This window comes from Sphaerodactylus townsendi, linkage group LG14, assembly GCF_021028975.2.
Source record: "Sphaerodactylus townsendi isolate TG3544 linkage group LG14, MPM_Stown_v2.3, whole genome shotgun sequence".
Lineage (NCBI taxonomy): Eukaryota > Metazoa > Chordata > Lepidosauria > Squamata > Sphaerodactylidae > Sphaerodactylus > Sphaerodactylus townsendi.
In genome coordinates, this window is record NC_059438.1 from 24,176,439 (window position 1) to 24,188,692 (window position 12,254).

Genomic DNA, 12,254 nt, shown 5'->3' on the forward strand with positions numbered 1-12,254 from the left:
CACCCTGGGGTACCCTGGCACTGGCCCTCCTTCAGGTATCCCACAAGCAGCTTCTGACGGGAAGCAGCTTCTGCCTTCGCCCCCGGGGCCCCGCGAGGGCTTCACAGACACCCACTGCAGAGACAGCGAGGCTACCTTAAAAGGTTTGGGCCCCACGTGCTCAGCACAAGTCTGGCCAGTGCAAACGGGACTGCCAAACTCCAGGGCAGTCAGGCTGGAATGGGGAAAGACCTGGGTTCAAATCGAAACTCAGTCTTGGTGTTCACTGGGTGATTTGGGACCCCTCACGTTCTCTAAGCCCAGCCTTCCTCATAGGGTGGCGGTGGAGATAAACGCTGGGACGCATCCTGTACACCCAGCTCCTTAGAGCAGGGGTCTTCAAACTATGGCCCTCCAGATGTTCATGGACTACAATTCTCATCAGCCCCTGCCAGCATGGCCAAGTGGTAGGGCTCATGGGTATTGTAGTCTATGAACATCTGGAGGGCCATAGTTTGAAGACCTCTGCCTTAGAGGAAGGGCAAGAGAACAATGCAGTGGATAAATTAAAAACATGACAATGATTTAAATTTTAGAAAGAAAATGATTGGATTTTTTTGAAAGAAAATGTTGACACACACACACCCCCATCATGGGAAGAACTGAGATGATGATTCTGCATTTCCTTGCACGGAGGTGCTGGCTCACATCACAACTTGATCAGGCAGTGTTCTGTGGATGGGGGGCTTCTACAGGAGGCAGCCAGCCAGGAAAAAGAGTGCAAGCAGAGCGGGGAGGTATGTGGGACGGTCCCCACTGTCGGGGTCCCCACTGTTGTCAGGGTCCCTGCTGTCGTCAGGGTACCCGTACCGGGTTCGGCACGACCCCTGCAGCGCCTCGAAGGCAATGGGCACGTCATCAGGTGGGACTTCTTCAGAAAGCATCCTGTCCCTCACCTTGGGTGGGAAAAGAGACGGGTGGGGATTAGAAATGGGTTTTGCAAATAATGAGCCACACACACACCGCCCATAGTGGGAGTCTGCTGATCTCCACCTTACCTGTTCCACTTCATGGAAAACTCGCACCAGGTTCTTGGCCAGGGCGCCTCTCACTTCGGTCTCCGTCCAATTCCTCCGCAGCAGCTCTGCAACCAAGTCTGGGTACTTGGAGACGTCCTCCAAGCCCACTGGGACTCTGTGGTTCCAGAGAGCACCAAGGGTGAGCCCCATGCACAGGGCCACAGGCTCCCTTGCCCCGTTCCCAGGGAGCCCCCCTGGCCCCAATGGGCTTCCCTCACAATTGGGGGCTTAGCAGGGGTCCGGCTACCTCAGCGAGCCCTGCTGGAGGAGCCGGGAAAGAAAGGCGGCTGCTGGAGTCCCTCGGCCAGCCCTCGGGGGTCTGCCCCTGCTGCAGTTCTGATGCCCCTGGAAGCCCTAACAATGGCCCATCCTTTGCTGGGCCCTTCATCTTGCCATCCCAGGCAGCAACCGAAGTCTCCAGGCAACACCACTCCTTTCTCCTAGCCCTGAGTATCTCTCAGCACCAACCTTGCCCAGGAGGGGCTGTCTATCTAACAGGGTTTATTCCACCCACCCCCACACACACACACAACCTCCGGATACCTGCCAACACCATCGTAATCTCCTCCAAGTCCGACAGCCTCGGCCCCAGCAACATGCTTGATGTAGTCCATGTGATCTGTAGGCAGGAGCAGCAGCCGCTCAGGAAGCCCTCAGGATGCTCCGGCCCTCTTGCCCGCCTCCTCCCCTGCTCTCCGACTTACCAGCTACCTGCGAGAGGTTTGACTGATGACTGCAGGACACGTAATCACTGTAGAAGTTGACCATCACGAGGCCGCGAGTCTCTTTCTAGGAAGAGAACAGAGAGGCGAATTCCGGCAGAGGGCATGCCTGCGGTGGTGGTAGTGGGGCTGCTACCCTGAGCCATGACACCCCTTTCCCTTCACAGCATTGTTGGAAGTGAAGGACTTTACACTGTTACGCTGTTTCCTCCTGCCTCAACCTACAGAGGGGGTTTTACTAGAGAGCTAGTGGCTAGATGGGGACCTAGGGATTTGACACCTTTACTCTATCATGCTGGTTCTGCAGGAGAGAAAGGGGGGATATAAATCCAAACTCCTCCTCCTCCTCCTCCTCCTCCTCCTCCTCCTCCTCTTCCTCCTCCTCCTCCTCCTCTTCTTCTTCTTCTTCTTCTTCTTCTTCTTCTTCTTCTTCTTCTTCTTCTTCTTCTTCTTCTTCTTCTTCTTCTTCTTCTATCCCTTTGATGTTAGACTGATATTCTCAGGGACTTCCTTCCTTCCGGCTTCTTCCTCGACCCCTTCTCCTTTCTTATTCCTACCAGGCCTAGAGAGAGGATGGATGCTCCGCGCATCCATCTCCACCCAGCTAGATTAGGATAGCATAGTGACTCTATCTACCTACCTTTCTATCCAGAATGGAGTTCACTAATAAATACTCTTTTTATTAGACTAGAAACTACAACTGGCTCCGACTTTCTTTTGTGTAAGCTTGCCGCACATTGGGATCCATCACGCACACGCACACACATGAGGTAAGGCTTCTGCTGTGTTCTAGCCACCCGTGCCGCTCTGCTAACTACGAATAGGGATAATCTCCAACTACCAGGAGCACTTATCCCAACAAGTATGAGCTGTGATTACGCTTCACTTCTCCCCCTGATTTCTATCCCGTCTGGCTGGTTGGCTGGTCCCTGAACAAGCCACCCTGTGGCATTCAAAGGGCGTCCATATCACCCTAAACTGGTCCAGGGAAGGGGGAGAGGGAGCGTCACCCTCTCCTTTGGAGGAAAAGAGGCGTTTCCGGCCTTTGCATGCACAGATCATCAGTTGCAGGTCTGCAAAGGCAAAGGCTGAGGAAAGAGGGGAAATGGGCGATCCAGACCCAGTCCAGGCGGGAGCGGCTCTGCAAGAAGAGAGCTGGGCAGTGGTGGGATCCAAAAATTTTAGTAACAGGTTCCCATGGTGGTGGGATTCAAACTGTAGCATAGCGCCAATGGGGCTGGGCGGGGCACGACGGGGGCGTGGCCGGGCATTCCGGGGGCGGGGCATTCCTGGGCAGGGCTGTGGCAAGGACGCAGCTGCTGCGCCGGTCCTTGGGCGGGAAACAAATGCAAGCAGGCGCAGGCTGCCACGCACGCCGGTGCACCTCCTGCTAGACTGCTTCAAGTTCTGCACACTACTGCTGAGAGGAGGAACGTAATGAAGGCAAAAATCACATGGCAAAATCACCCATTAGTAACCTCCTCTCGGCACACACAAATAATGAGTAACCTACTGTCGGGAACCTGTGAGAACCTGCTGGATCCCACCTCTGGAGCTGGGGTTTCTCTCTCATGGCAGGCGGGAGCTCTCCCACTGCTGCCTCGGGCAAAAGCCCCTCATCCCCCCCTTCACCCAGTCTTGCTTACCACTTTCTGAAGCACATCATCTGGTACGTTGCGTTGGTGGGGGCAGATCCCGTAGGCAGAGGAGTGGCTGAAGATCACGGGTGCCTCGGAGACATTCAAGGCGTCTTTCATGGTCTCCACAGAGACGTGGGCCAGGTCAACCATAATGCCCAAGCGGTTCATCTCCTTGACCACACGCTGTGCCAGGGAGGGGCAAAGGGAGATGGGGAAGATTATGCTGAAGGAAGCAGAATTCTCTGTCTAGGGCTGTACATGTCGGTGGTGCCGGAGGGCATCTGGAGGTGGTGCTTTTACAACTCACTCACAACATATACTTTTAAAGACCAGCTGGAAAACTGAATAGGCATGCTTCACACAACACCATTTTGTGAACCTGCCCACTCGGCACCAGACAAGCGTGTGTAACCCTGAGGAGCAGGGCAACCAAGCTCAGAGGATACACTGGTTGGAGATCCATAAAAGTGGGGAAGAATTAGGACTAATAAAAGGCTGCAAAGCTCACTTCTTAGTTGGAGACGAGGCTACCAAAGTGTGACCTTGGTGTTTGGAATATGCCTTGCCACAGGTGGTGATGGCCACTAACCTGTGATAGCTTTACTGGGAAAGGGGCTTGGACAGATTGCTATGGAGGAGAAAATGTTCCATTTTATGGCTACCAGGGCTTCTTGGTCCTCCTTGTAATGGGTGAGATCTGCTGAAAATGCCTTTAATCATGTCCGATCTGTTCGGGAGCAACAGCCACAGAAGGCCATTGCGTTCACATCCTGCTTGTGAGCTCCCAAAGGCACCTGGTGGGCCACTGCGAGTAGCAGTAGTGCTGGACTAGATGGACTCTGGTCTGCATCCAGAACAGGACCTTGAAGTGTGATGTTAAATGTTGATGTTTGATGTTTGATGTTGTGTGTTGAGAAAGTAAACCATTTTGTTTGTTGAAATTGGTTGTTGCAAGCTCATTCCAAGTTCTGCCCCACAGAACCCACAGATAGAGGTTACACGTGCTCCTGAGGAGGGGAACCAAGCGGGATACTGTTGGAGATCCATATATACGTGGCGGTCCCCTGAGGAGCAGAGCCTGGCTTGGATGGTGTGGCTCGGGAGAAGGCCCCCGGGTTTGCATTCAGCCCTTTGCGGTTCTCTGGGCATCTTTGTGCCTGGAACGTGGATTTTCTAAAGCACTGATGCTTGCGAGACTTAATTTCTATGGAGCAGGACATCCAGATTAGCAGCAATTGTGTTAGTTTGTGCAGTTTGGTAATTGCAGGGGCTTAGGCAATTGCAGGAGCCCCAGGCCAGGCTGATCCTGCCAGATCTCAGAAGCGAAGTAAGTATTTGGATGAGAGACCTCCAAGGAATAGCCGGGTTGGGACGCTGAGGCAGGCTGTGAGAAACCACCTCTGAGTGTCTCTTGCCTTAAAAACCTCACTGGGAGTGGCCATAAATCAGCTGTGATTTGGTAACAGGTGAAAGTCTATAAATTGATTGATTGAAGTCTATAAAATTATGCATGGGATAGAAAATGTTGACATAGAGAAATTTTCCTCTCTTTCTCACAATACTAGAACCAGGGGGCATTCATTGAAAATGCTGGGGGGAAGAATTAGGACTAATAAAAGGAAACACTTCTTCACAATATGGCTTGTGGTGATTGGTGTTTGGAATATGCTGCCACAGGAGGGTGGTGATGGCCACTAACCTGGATAGCTTTAAAAGGGGCTTGGACAGATTTATGGAGGAGAAGTCGATCTATGGCTACCAATCTTGATCCTCTTTGATCTGAGATTGCAAATGCCTTAGCAGACCAGGTGCTCGGGAGCAGCAGCAGCAGCAGAAGGCCATTGCTTTCACCTCCTGCCTGTGAGCTCCCAAAGGCACCTGGTGGGCCACTGCGAGTAGCAGAGTGCTGGACTAGATGGACTCTGGTCTGATCCAGCAGGCTAGTTTTTATGTTCTTATGTTCTTAAATGCCTTAACAGACCAGGTGCTCGGGAGCAGCAGCAGCAGCAGAAGGCCATTGCTTTCACCTCCTGCAGGTAAGCTCCCAAAGGCACCTGGTGGGCCACTGCGAGTAGCAGAGCGCTGGACTAGATGGACTCTGGTCTGATCCAGCTGGCTTGTTCTTATGTTCTTATGTTCTTAAAGGACAAAGAAATAGCTGTTCCTGGGGCACGTAGAGCACAGGGCCTTTCATGGAGTGGAAGCAGCACGGAGACTCCAAGTGGCCGAGTGCCCTTGCTCCAGGGGCAGTACTCCCACCAGAGCACAGCTGCTCCTCCACCCGGCTGCCTGCCTGCTCCCTTGGGGCGCCGGCTCACCTTCCCGAAGTCGGACAATCCGTGGTGCTCTGGCTTTTCATCTGCTGTGTCCACCAGCCAGTTATCAGCCCTGCCAAAGGAAGCAGATGATGCCCAGCGAGGAGGGAAGGTGGCGCAAAGGAGCAACAGACCCTCCTGTCCCCCAACCTGAAGACAGCCCCTCCTTTCTGCCTTCTCCCACAAGGGCTGACCCCTGCTCCCCCCTCACCCCCCCCAAAAAAGTCCATGCGTGCTGCACATGTCCTGCACGCTGGGTGCAAACATGCTTGGCCATTGCCCCTCTGGAGGCTTTTTTTCAGATGCAAGCAGACTGGCTGCACTTGCTCTGTGGCACTCTGTGCAGGCTCAGGGGCCTCTGCACCCTTTCACCACAAATCACCCCACAGCTCAAACTGACCTGACCTTACCAGGGAGTGTTGCAACTGTGAGTGAGGGTCATGTAGCGGACCCCCAACCGGTAGAAAGTGCGCAGGACGCCCATGCTGCTATCGATGGAGTGCCCGCCCTCCACGCCAATCAGGCTGGCCACGTGATCCGTCCGGAAGGCTTCCTCAATCCCTGCAAGGCAAGCGTGTTTGGTGGGCTCTGGACCCAGCCTTGGGTGGGCTCAGAGAATGGGCAGGCAGTCCTGTTGGGCGAAGCAGTAGTCTTGCTTGGGCTCATCTTGGAAGAAGATGCTCGCTACGTCACTAGCAGGCGGAAGTACGGTTGCCACCCTCCAGGCAGGGCCTGGACATCTGATGTTGTTTCAACCGAACTCCAGGCGACAGAGATCAGGGAGTTCCCCTGGAGCATAGGTGTCAAACTTGCTGCCCTCCAGATGTTATGGACTACAGTTCACATCATCCCCTGCCAGTATCATGCTGGTAGGGGATGATGGGAACTGTAGTCCATAACATCTGGAGAGCCGCAAGTTTGACACCTGTGCCCTGGAGGAAGCGGCTGCTTTGGGGGCGGAGCCTGCCACTATTCCTCTTTTCCCCAAGCCCCGCCCTCCCCAGGCTCCACCCCCTGGCCTCCAGGAATTCCCCAGCCCAGATTTGGCAACCCAAAGGTAGGAGAGAGAATTTTGGCAAAAGGTGCTGCTTCTGCTGCTATCTTGCAACAGGAGCATCTGTTGACTCACTCCTTCAACCCCCACGATTCAAGGTGCCCTGTGGAGGTCCTGGCACGATTGCCACCCTTTCATCTTCAGGGGTAGGGGCATCATCATAGCTGATAATGGCACAAAAGCCAGGCCTCCAGAAGGCAGGAGGCGGTGTGGCACAGCTGTTCAAATGGGGACATCTCCTAGGCCAGTGATGGCGAACCTTTTCGAGGCCGAGTGCCCGAAATTCAACCCAAAACCCACTTATTTATCGCAAAGTGCCAACATGGCAATTTAACCTGAATACTGAGGTTTTAGTTTAGAAAAAACAGTTGGCTCCGAGGCACACATTACTCAGGAGTAAGCTTGGTGAAGCAACCATACAACACTTTGAATGGGTCATGCCCAGTGGCCCAGGCCAGCCTATGTGTGTGAGTGTGTGTGTGTGTGTGATTTTCCGACCCCCCCCCTCATGATGAACTCTGTGCGTGTGTGCCCACAGAGAGGGTTCTGAGTGCCACCTCTGGCACACGTGCCATAGGTTCGCCACCACTGTCCTAGGCAGAGGAGCTGGCAGCCTGGGATGCCCCTTGGCCATCTGTGCCCTCTCCCCCTCGCTTACCTTCGCTGTCGCTGATACACGCAAAGGTTTCTGGGTATTTAAGACACATGCGATGGATGACGTCAATCTGTTCCAGGGTTCTCTTCACAGCGTCCTTGTCTTGGGTCTCACAGGGCACATAGGCCGCCCAGAACTGGCCACGAGAAAGAGAAGCGAGGGGAGAACCGGGGTGAGCTACCAATGAATATCCCCTGGCTGTGTGCTTGGTGCTTGTGCACAAGTTCCACAGCCATTGGATAAGTCTACAGGATGCCCTGGCATGCCCACAAGCATTCCTACTGATCTGGGGGGAAACGCTTGTCTATGGGATGTAAGCAAGTATTGCAGTCTGCTTTCAGAACATCTTGCACATCTTGCAAAGGAAGGAAAGTCTGTGCAAGAGCAGGAAGTCGGCACACAGCAGATCTGGGCCCGCCAAATGGTCCTTGCAGCATTCACTGACAGCCAGAAAGTAGCCTGAATGCCTGGCAAAAGTTCATTTCACTTTTTGAAAACTGGGCATATGTTTTTAAAGAGCAGGTGCAGTTTTAAAAAAAACTTGCAAAATGTCTGGTTTAGAAGAGTCCCGGGTACACCCTCTTCTGTGTTTCTGCGTCTCCCGTCTGCTACCTTTCAGACCTTTCCCTACCTGTGCTCCCACGAGTCCCGTCATCAGCTTAGGGATGTTCGTGTGGGTGCCTTGGAGTTCAGACAGGTTAGCCGCCGGCAAGGAGAGCTGGTTGTTGAATTTTTTGAGCAGCTGCCAGGGTAAGTCGTTATGCCTAGAAGCAGAGAGGGCAAGATGCCAAGTGAGAGTGGAGAGTGCCTTGCCTTGCCTTGCCTTCGGGCGGATGGCAGCCACCACTGGATTAGGGACCATCAGCTGCTCCTGCTATACATGACATGCTAGACACCTGCCAAGCCAAGGTACTCCAGAGCAGAGGAGGCAGTGGTTCTGGAGTGTGGCTCTTGCTGCGTCTCCCTTGGACATCTAAGGTGTCGGTGGAAAGTGTCAGCTGACTTGTGGCGACCCCCGTAGGGATTTCAGGACCAGAGACAAGCACAGGTGATTTGCCCTTGCCGGCCTCTACACAGCAATCCGACCAGGGCTACCGGGGTGATCCACCATCCAAATAGTAATGAGCCCTGACTGCTTAGCTCCCGAGATCTGATGAGACCAGGTTTGCCTGCAGTCTGCCAGAGGCCTGCAGGGGCTTCCTGAAGGCGAGTGAGTGGGACGTGGTCGGGATTCTGCTGGTGTTCCACCCCCACCCCCTGTGCTGCCCCCCCCCATCTCTCTTCCTGAACTACCGATCTGGTCTCAGGTGTGTTAGTGGAGGCTGACAGGAGCAGTGCAGGATTTCATGGCCTCCATGTTAACCACAGGCCTGTCCCAAGTGATTACTGGCCCCACACATTTGGATGTGGTCTGTTACACTGTGGGTGGGAGAGTCAGAGCATGCTTGTCCAATTTATACAGATACCTTCCAGGTTGTGGCCCCCAAGGACGTGGTCCAGATCCTTGGAGCAGAGAAGTTTGAAATCGCTACTTTGCCACTGGAGGTTGCCACCTACTGAATTCCTCCTTGCTCCTGGCAAACCAGGCTCTGATCAGGTTGGGGTGCTTTCTCAGACACGCCACCAGTGGTGGGATTCAGCCGGTTCGCACCACTTTGGCAGAACCGGTTGTTAAAATGGTGCCTGTAGTCAACCAGTTGTTAAATTATTTGAATTCCCACCACCAGAACTGGTTGTTAAATTATTTGAATCCTATCACTGCACGCCACCCCTTTCCTAAGCCTGGATGGTCCAGGCCAGCCCGGTCTCATCAGATCTCACAGGTATACATGAACACCTGCAGCTGCTTTATCCTGGATCAGACTGGATCCCTCAAGGTCAGTATTGCCTAACTCAGACAGGCAGCCGCTCTCCTGGTCTCTGGCTGAGGTTTCCCCCATCACCAGCTGCCTGGCCCTTTTTAACTGGAGATCCCGGGGATCAAACCTGGGACCATCTGCCACTAAGCTACAGCCCTTCCCTCAACCCTGGGCGCTTTCACTCATGCTGCATAAGTCTATCTTCAGTCCTCTTTGCAGCTGGATCTGGCTGTGTGAAATGGAAAAACCCAGTTGCAGACGACCATCAAAATGTACTGAACGGGGACTGTGTGTCTCAGGGGTGAGGAATGAATGGGGAGCCACCCGGGAGGTCGAGGGTCACGATGCAGAGGCCGGCAACGACAGACCACCTCCGCTAACGGCTCGCCTTGAACCTCCTCCCGCGTTGCCGTGAGTCAGCTGCCCATTGACGCAGAAAAGAGAAGCAATGTTTGGAAAAAGAGAGGGTCAGCGTTTAGAGTGACGATGGGCTCTTGTCCCTCCAAGGCTGGAAGGCGGCTTTCTGTGTAGTCTGTGTGGCTTTTTTTACAGGTATAATTGGGTCGTTATATCCCTGTCTGCCGTGCTGTAGGACAATCAAGCTGGGCTAAAGTCTAATTAGACCTCTTGTCACATTCCCCCTTCATAACCTTTGCATTTTGTTCTTTTCCGCCATCCTGTGCTGCTATTTCTCGGCTGCTAATGTTCTGCACGGGTTTGAAGTGTTTGCTCAGAGAGGCAATTTCCTTTGGGTCGGTGTTCTCTCTTGTAAATCAGCTTCAAAGAGGGCGGCGCTCTGCCTCCGCGGGAAGCAGCATGGCCCAAGATCTGTGCTTTTGCTGCATGGGGCATGATGCCAGGGCCCTCTCTGCGGACCCAAAGGAGGTCTTGGATGCTCTCCTCACCTGGGGCCTTTCCCTCTCTGTGTTTTGCAGGCTGCCTGGTGGAGAGTGCGCTGGTTGAGTGGGCCAAAAGGCAAGTACCCCCTTTCTGTCTCACCCCAGAGCCTGCGGGGAGCTGGCTGAGCACCGGACGACGCCCAGGTCAATCACCCAGTTCTGGCTGCCTAATGATTAACATGCTGCGAAGATCCACCCTGGAGTGACTGACAGCCAGAGCGAAGAAGCAGCAGAGTCCAAGGGAAGAAGAGCACCTGGGCTGCCCAGCCCTAGGGTGAGGTCTATCTAGCCCAGCACCCTGGCTCTTGCAGGCCCCCCCCCCGGAATCTTCAGGAAGGTTTACAGGTGGGCAGACAAGCCCAAGGCACCCTTCCTGGTGGCCCCCTCGCCCCTGCCCCAGCACTGGCATTCAATGGACTACTGCCCAGGTGCATCTTAGCCAGGTTGGGTAAGCTTGGCTTTGGGGGAGTCTGATACAAGCAAGGCTCTTTCAGATGACGGCCACAACCAGTGGCGGGATTCAAATGATTCAACAACTGGTCGTTTACACGCACCATTTTAACAACCGGTTCTGCCGAAGTGGTGCGGACCTGCTGAATCCCACCACTGGCCACAACCCCAAGGATACTGGACTGAGACACGAGAGGTCAGGGATCAGAGAATCTGGGGGTCTGGCCGTTCTAGCCCATGCTCAGTACCCCCTGCCCTTTCCTTCTGGGCTGGCCTCCTGCTTCCCAGCAAAATAATTTCTCTCTACCTCTGGAGAACAAGCATAGCTGGCTAAGGAAGCTCTGCTAAGGGGCCAGGGATGCTGGGTTTGAGCCCAGTAGGACCCCAGAGACCAACAAATTTTGGGGAGTAGAAGCTTTCAAGAGGTGCTAGGGAAGCTGGGTTGCCCTTTGGAGATCTGCCTTGGCTCAGCCTGGCCCACCGGCCCTGGGGACTGGCAGCCATCTGGACAGCTGCCACCTAGACCAGGTCTGCATGACCTGGGCAGAACCATGCCCTGGAATTCGCCATGCAGGAATGGATCCATTGTGTTGAAGTCACACCCAACGCCTTAGTTACAGTTTCTGGTGTTGTTTCTTGCATTAGCAGAACTGGCTGATTGCGAGTCACGCTCCCCAGTTGCCCCGACCCACCCCTCACTCCGAGCAGAAGACCCTCACAGGCGATTCTTACCCATCCACGGCACGAGTCGTGCTCATCAGCCTTTGGGCCTCCAGCAAAAATGGATCTGCAGAGCAGAGAGAAAGGCCAGAGAAGAACAGGCACCCCTGCAGCAGCAGCAGCAGCATTCTGGGGAGAGACCGGTGCAGGGTGCGGAGGAACTCCGAGAAGGGCTCCCACTTTTCCTTTTAGGGCAATCCAAAAGCGGAGCTCCAAGAAATCTGCCTCTGGTTGCAAGAACGACTCGCCCCTTCGGTTCCTGTTCTGAACTCTGCCAAGGAGCAGGTGTGGATTGTGGGTTCCGCATATTACCTGGAGGTCAATAAATAACTGCTTGGGAGGAGCCAGATGCCGCTCGACGGGCAGGATTGCCACGGCCTGCTATGCAAGGGTGATGTCAAGGAATGGAGCTTTGGTCTCCTCGCCTTAGGAGAAAAATGCGCATTTCAAGGGCGGAGTCATTGCTGGCTCTGGTGGAGAAATGAGCAGATGAAACTGCCTTATACTGAACCAGATCAAGGTCAGTATTGCCTGCTCAGGCGGGCAGCTGCCTGCCCTCCAGGGTCTCAGGCGGGCCTTTCCCCTCACCAACAGCCTGGTCCTTTCAACTGGAGATGCCAGGATTGAACTACGACCTTCTGCAGACCAAGCAGATGCTGCACCCCTGAGCCACCGTCCCCCTGCCAAGATTTGAGCCAGGGGTCCTGTCCTGGACTTCTTTGCCTACCCCACTGAAGCTAGGCCAGCGTGTCTGGAGAAACAAGAGGAAGAGGAGATGCTTTCCAGCAAGACCTGCAACATCACAGCCCCATCTTTCTGGCTGGGCTGCCAGGGGCAGGGTTAGTGTGCGAGTGCGCTCCTTTTCCTGCCTCGGCAGGCACT

General features: G+C 54.3%; 1 protein-coding gene across 1 annotated transcript; it reads right to left on the reverse strand.

The window, feature by feature from the left end:
• Positions 1–614: 614 nt before the first annotated feature.
• DPEP1 (dipeptidase 1) lies at positions 615–11,622 on the reverse strand. The gene is made up of 10 exons (XM_048515928.1): positions 11,385–11,622; positions 8,076–8,208; positions 7,448–7,580; positions 6,146–6,296; positions 5,739–5,808; positions 3,427–3,603; positions 1,763–1,847; positions 1,602–1,677; positions 1,038–1,173; positions 615–935 (listed from the first exon to the last, which is right to left on the reverse strand). Exons 1-10 carry the CDS (start codon positions 11,498–11,500, stop codon positions 729–731), a joined length of 1,284 nt encoding a protein of 427 aa, XP_048371885.1. The 5' UTR covers positions 11,501–11,622; the 3' UTR covers positions 615–728.
• Between the last annotated feature and the right edge of the window lie 632 nt (positions 11,623–12,254).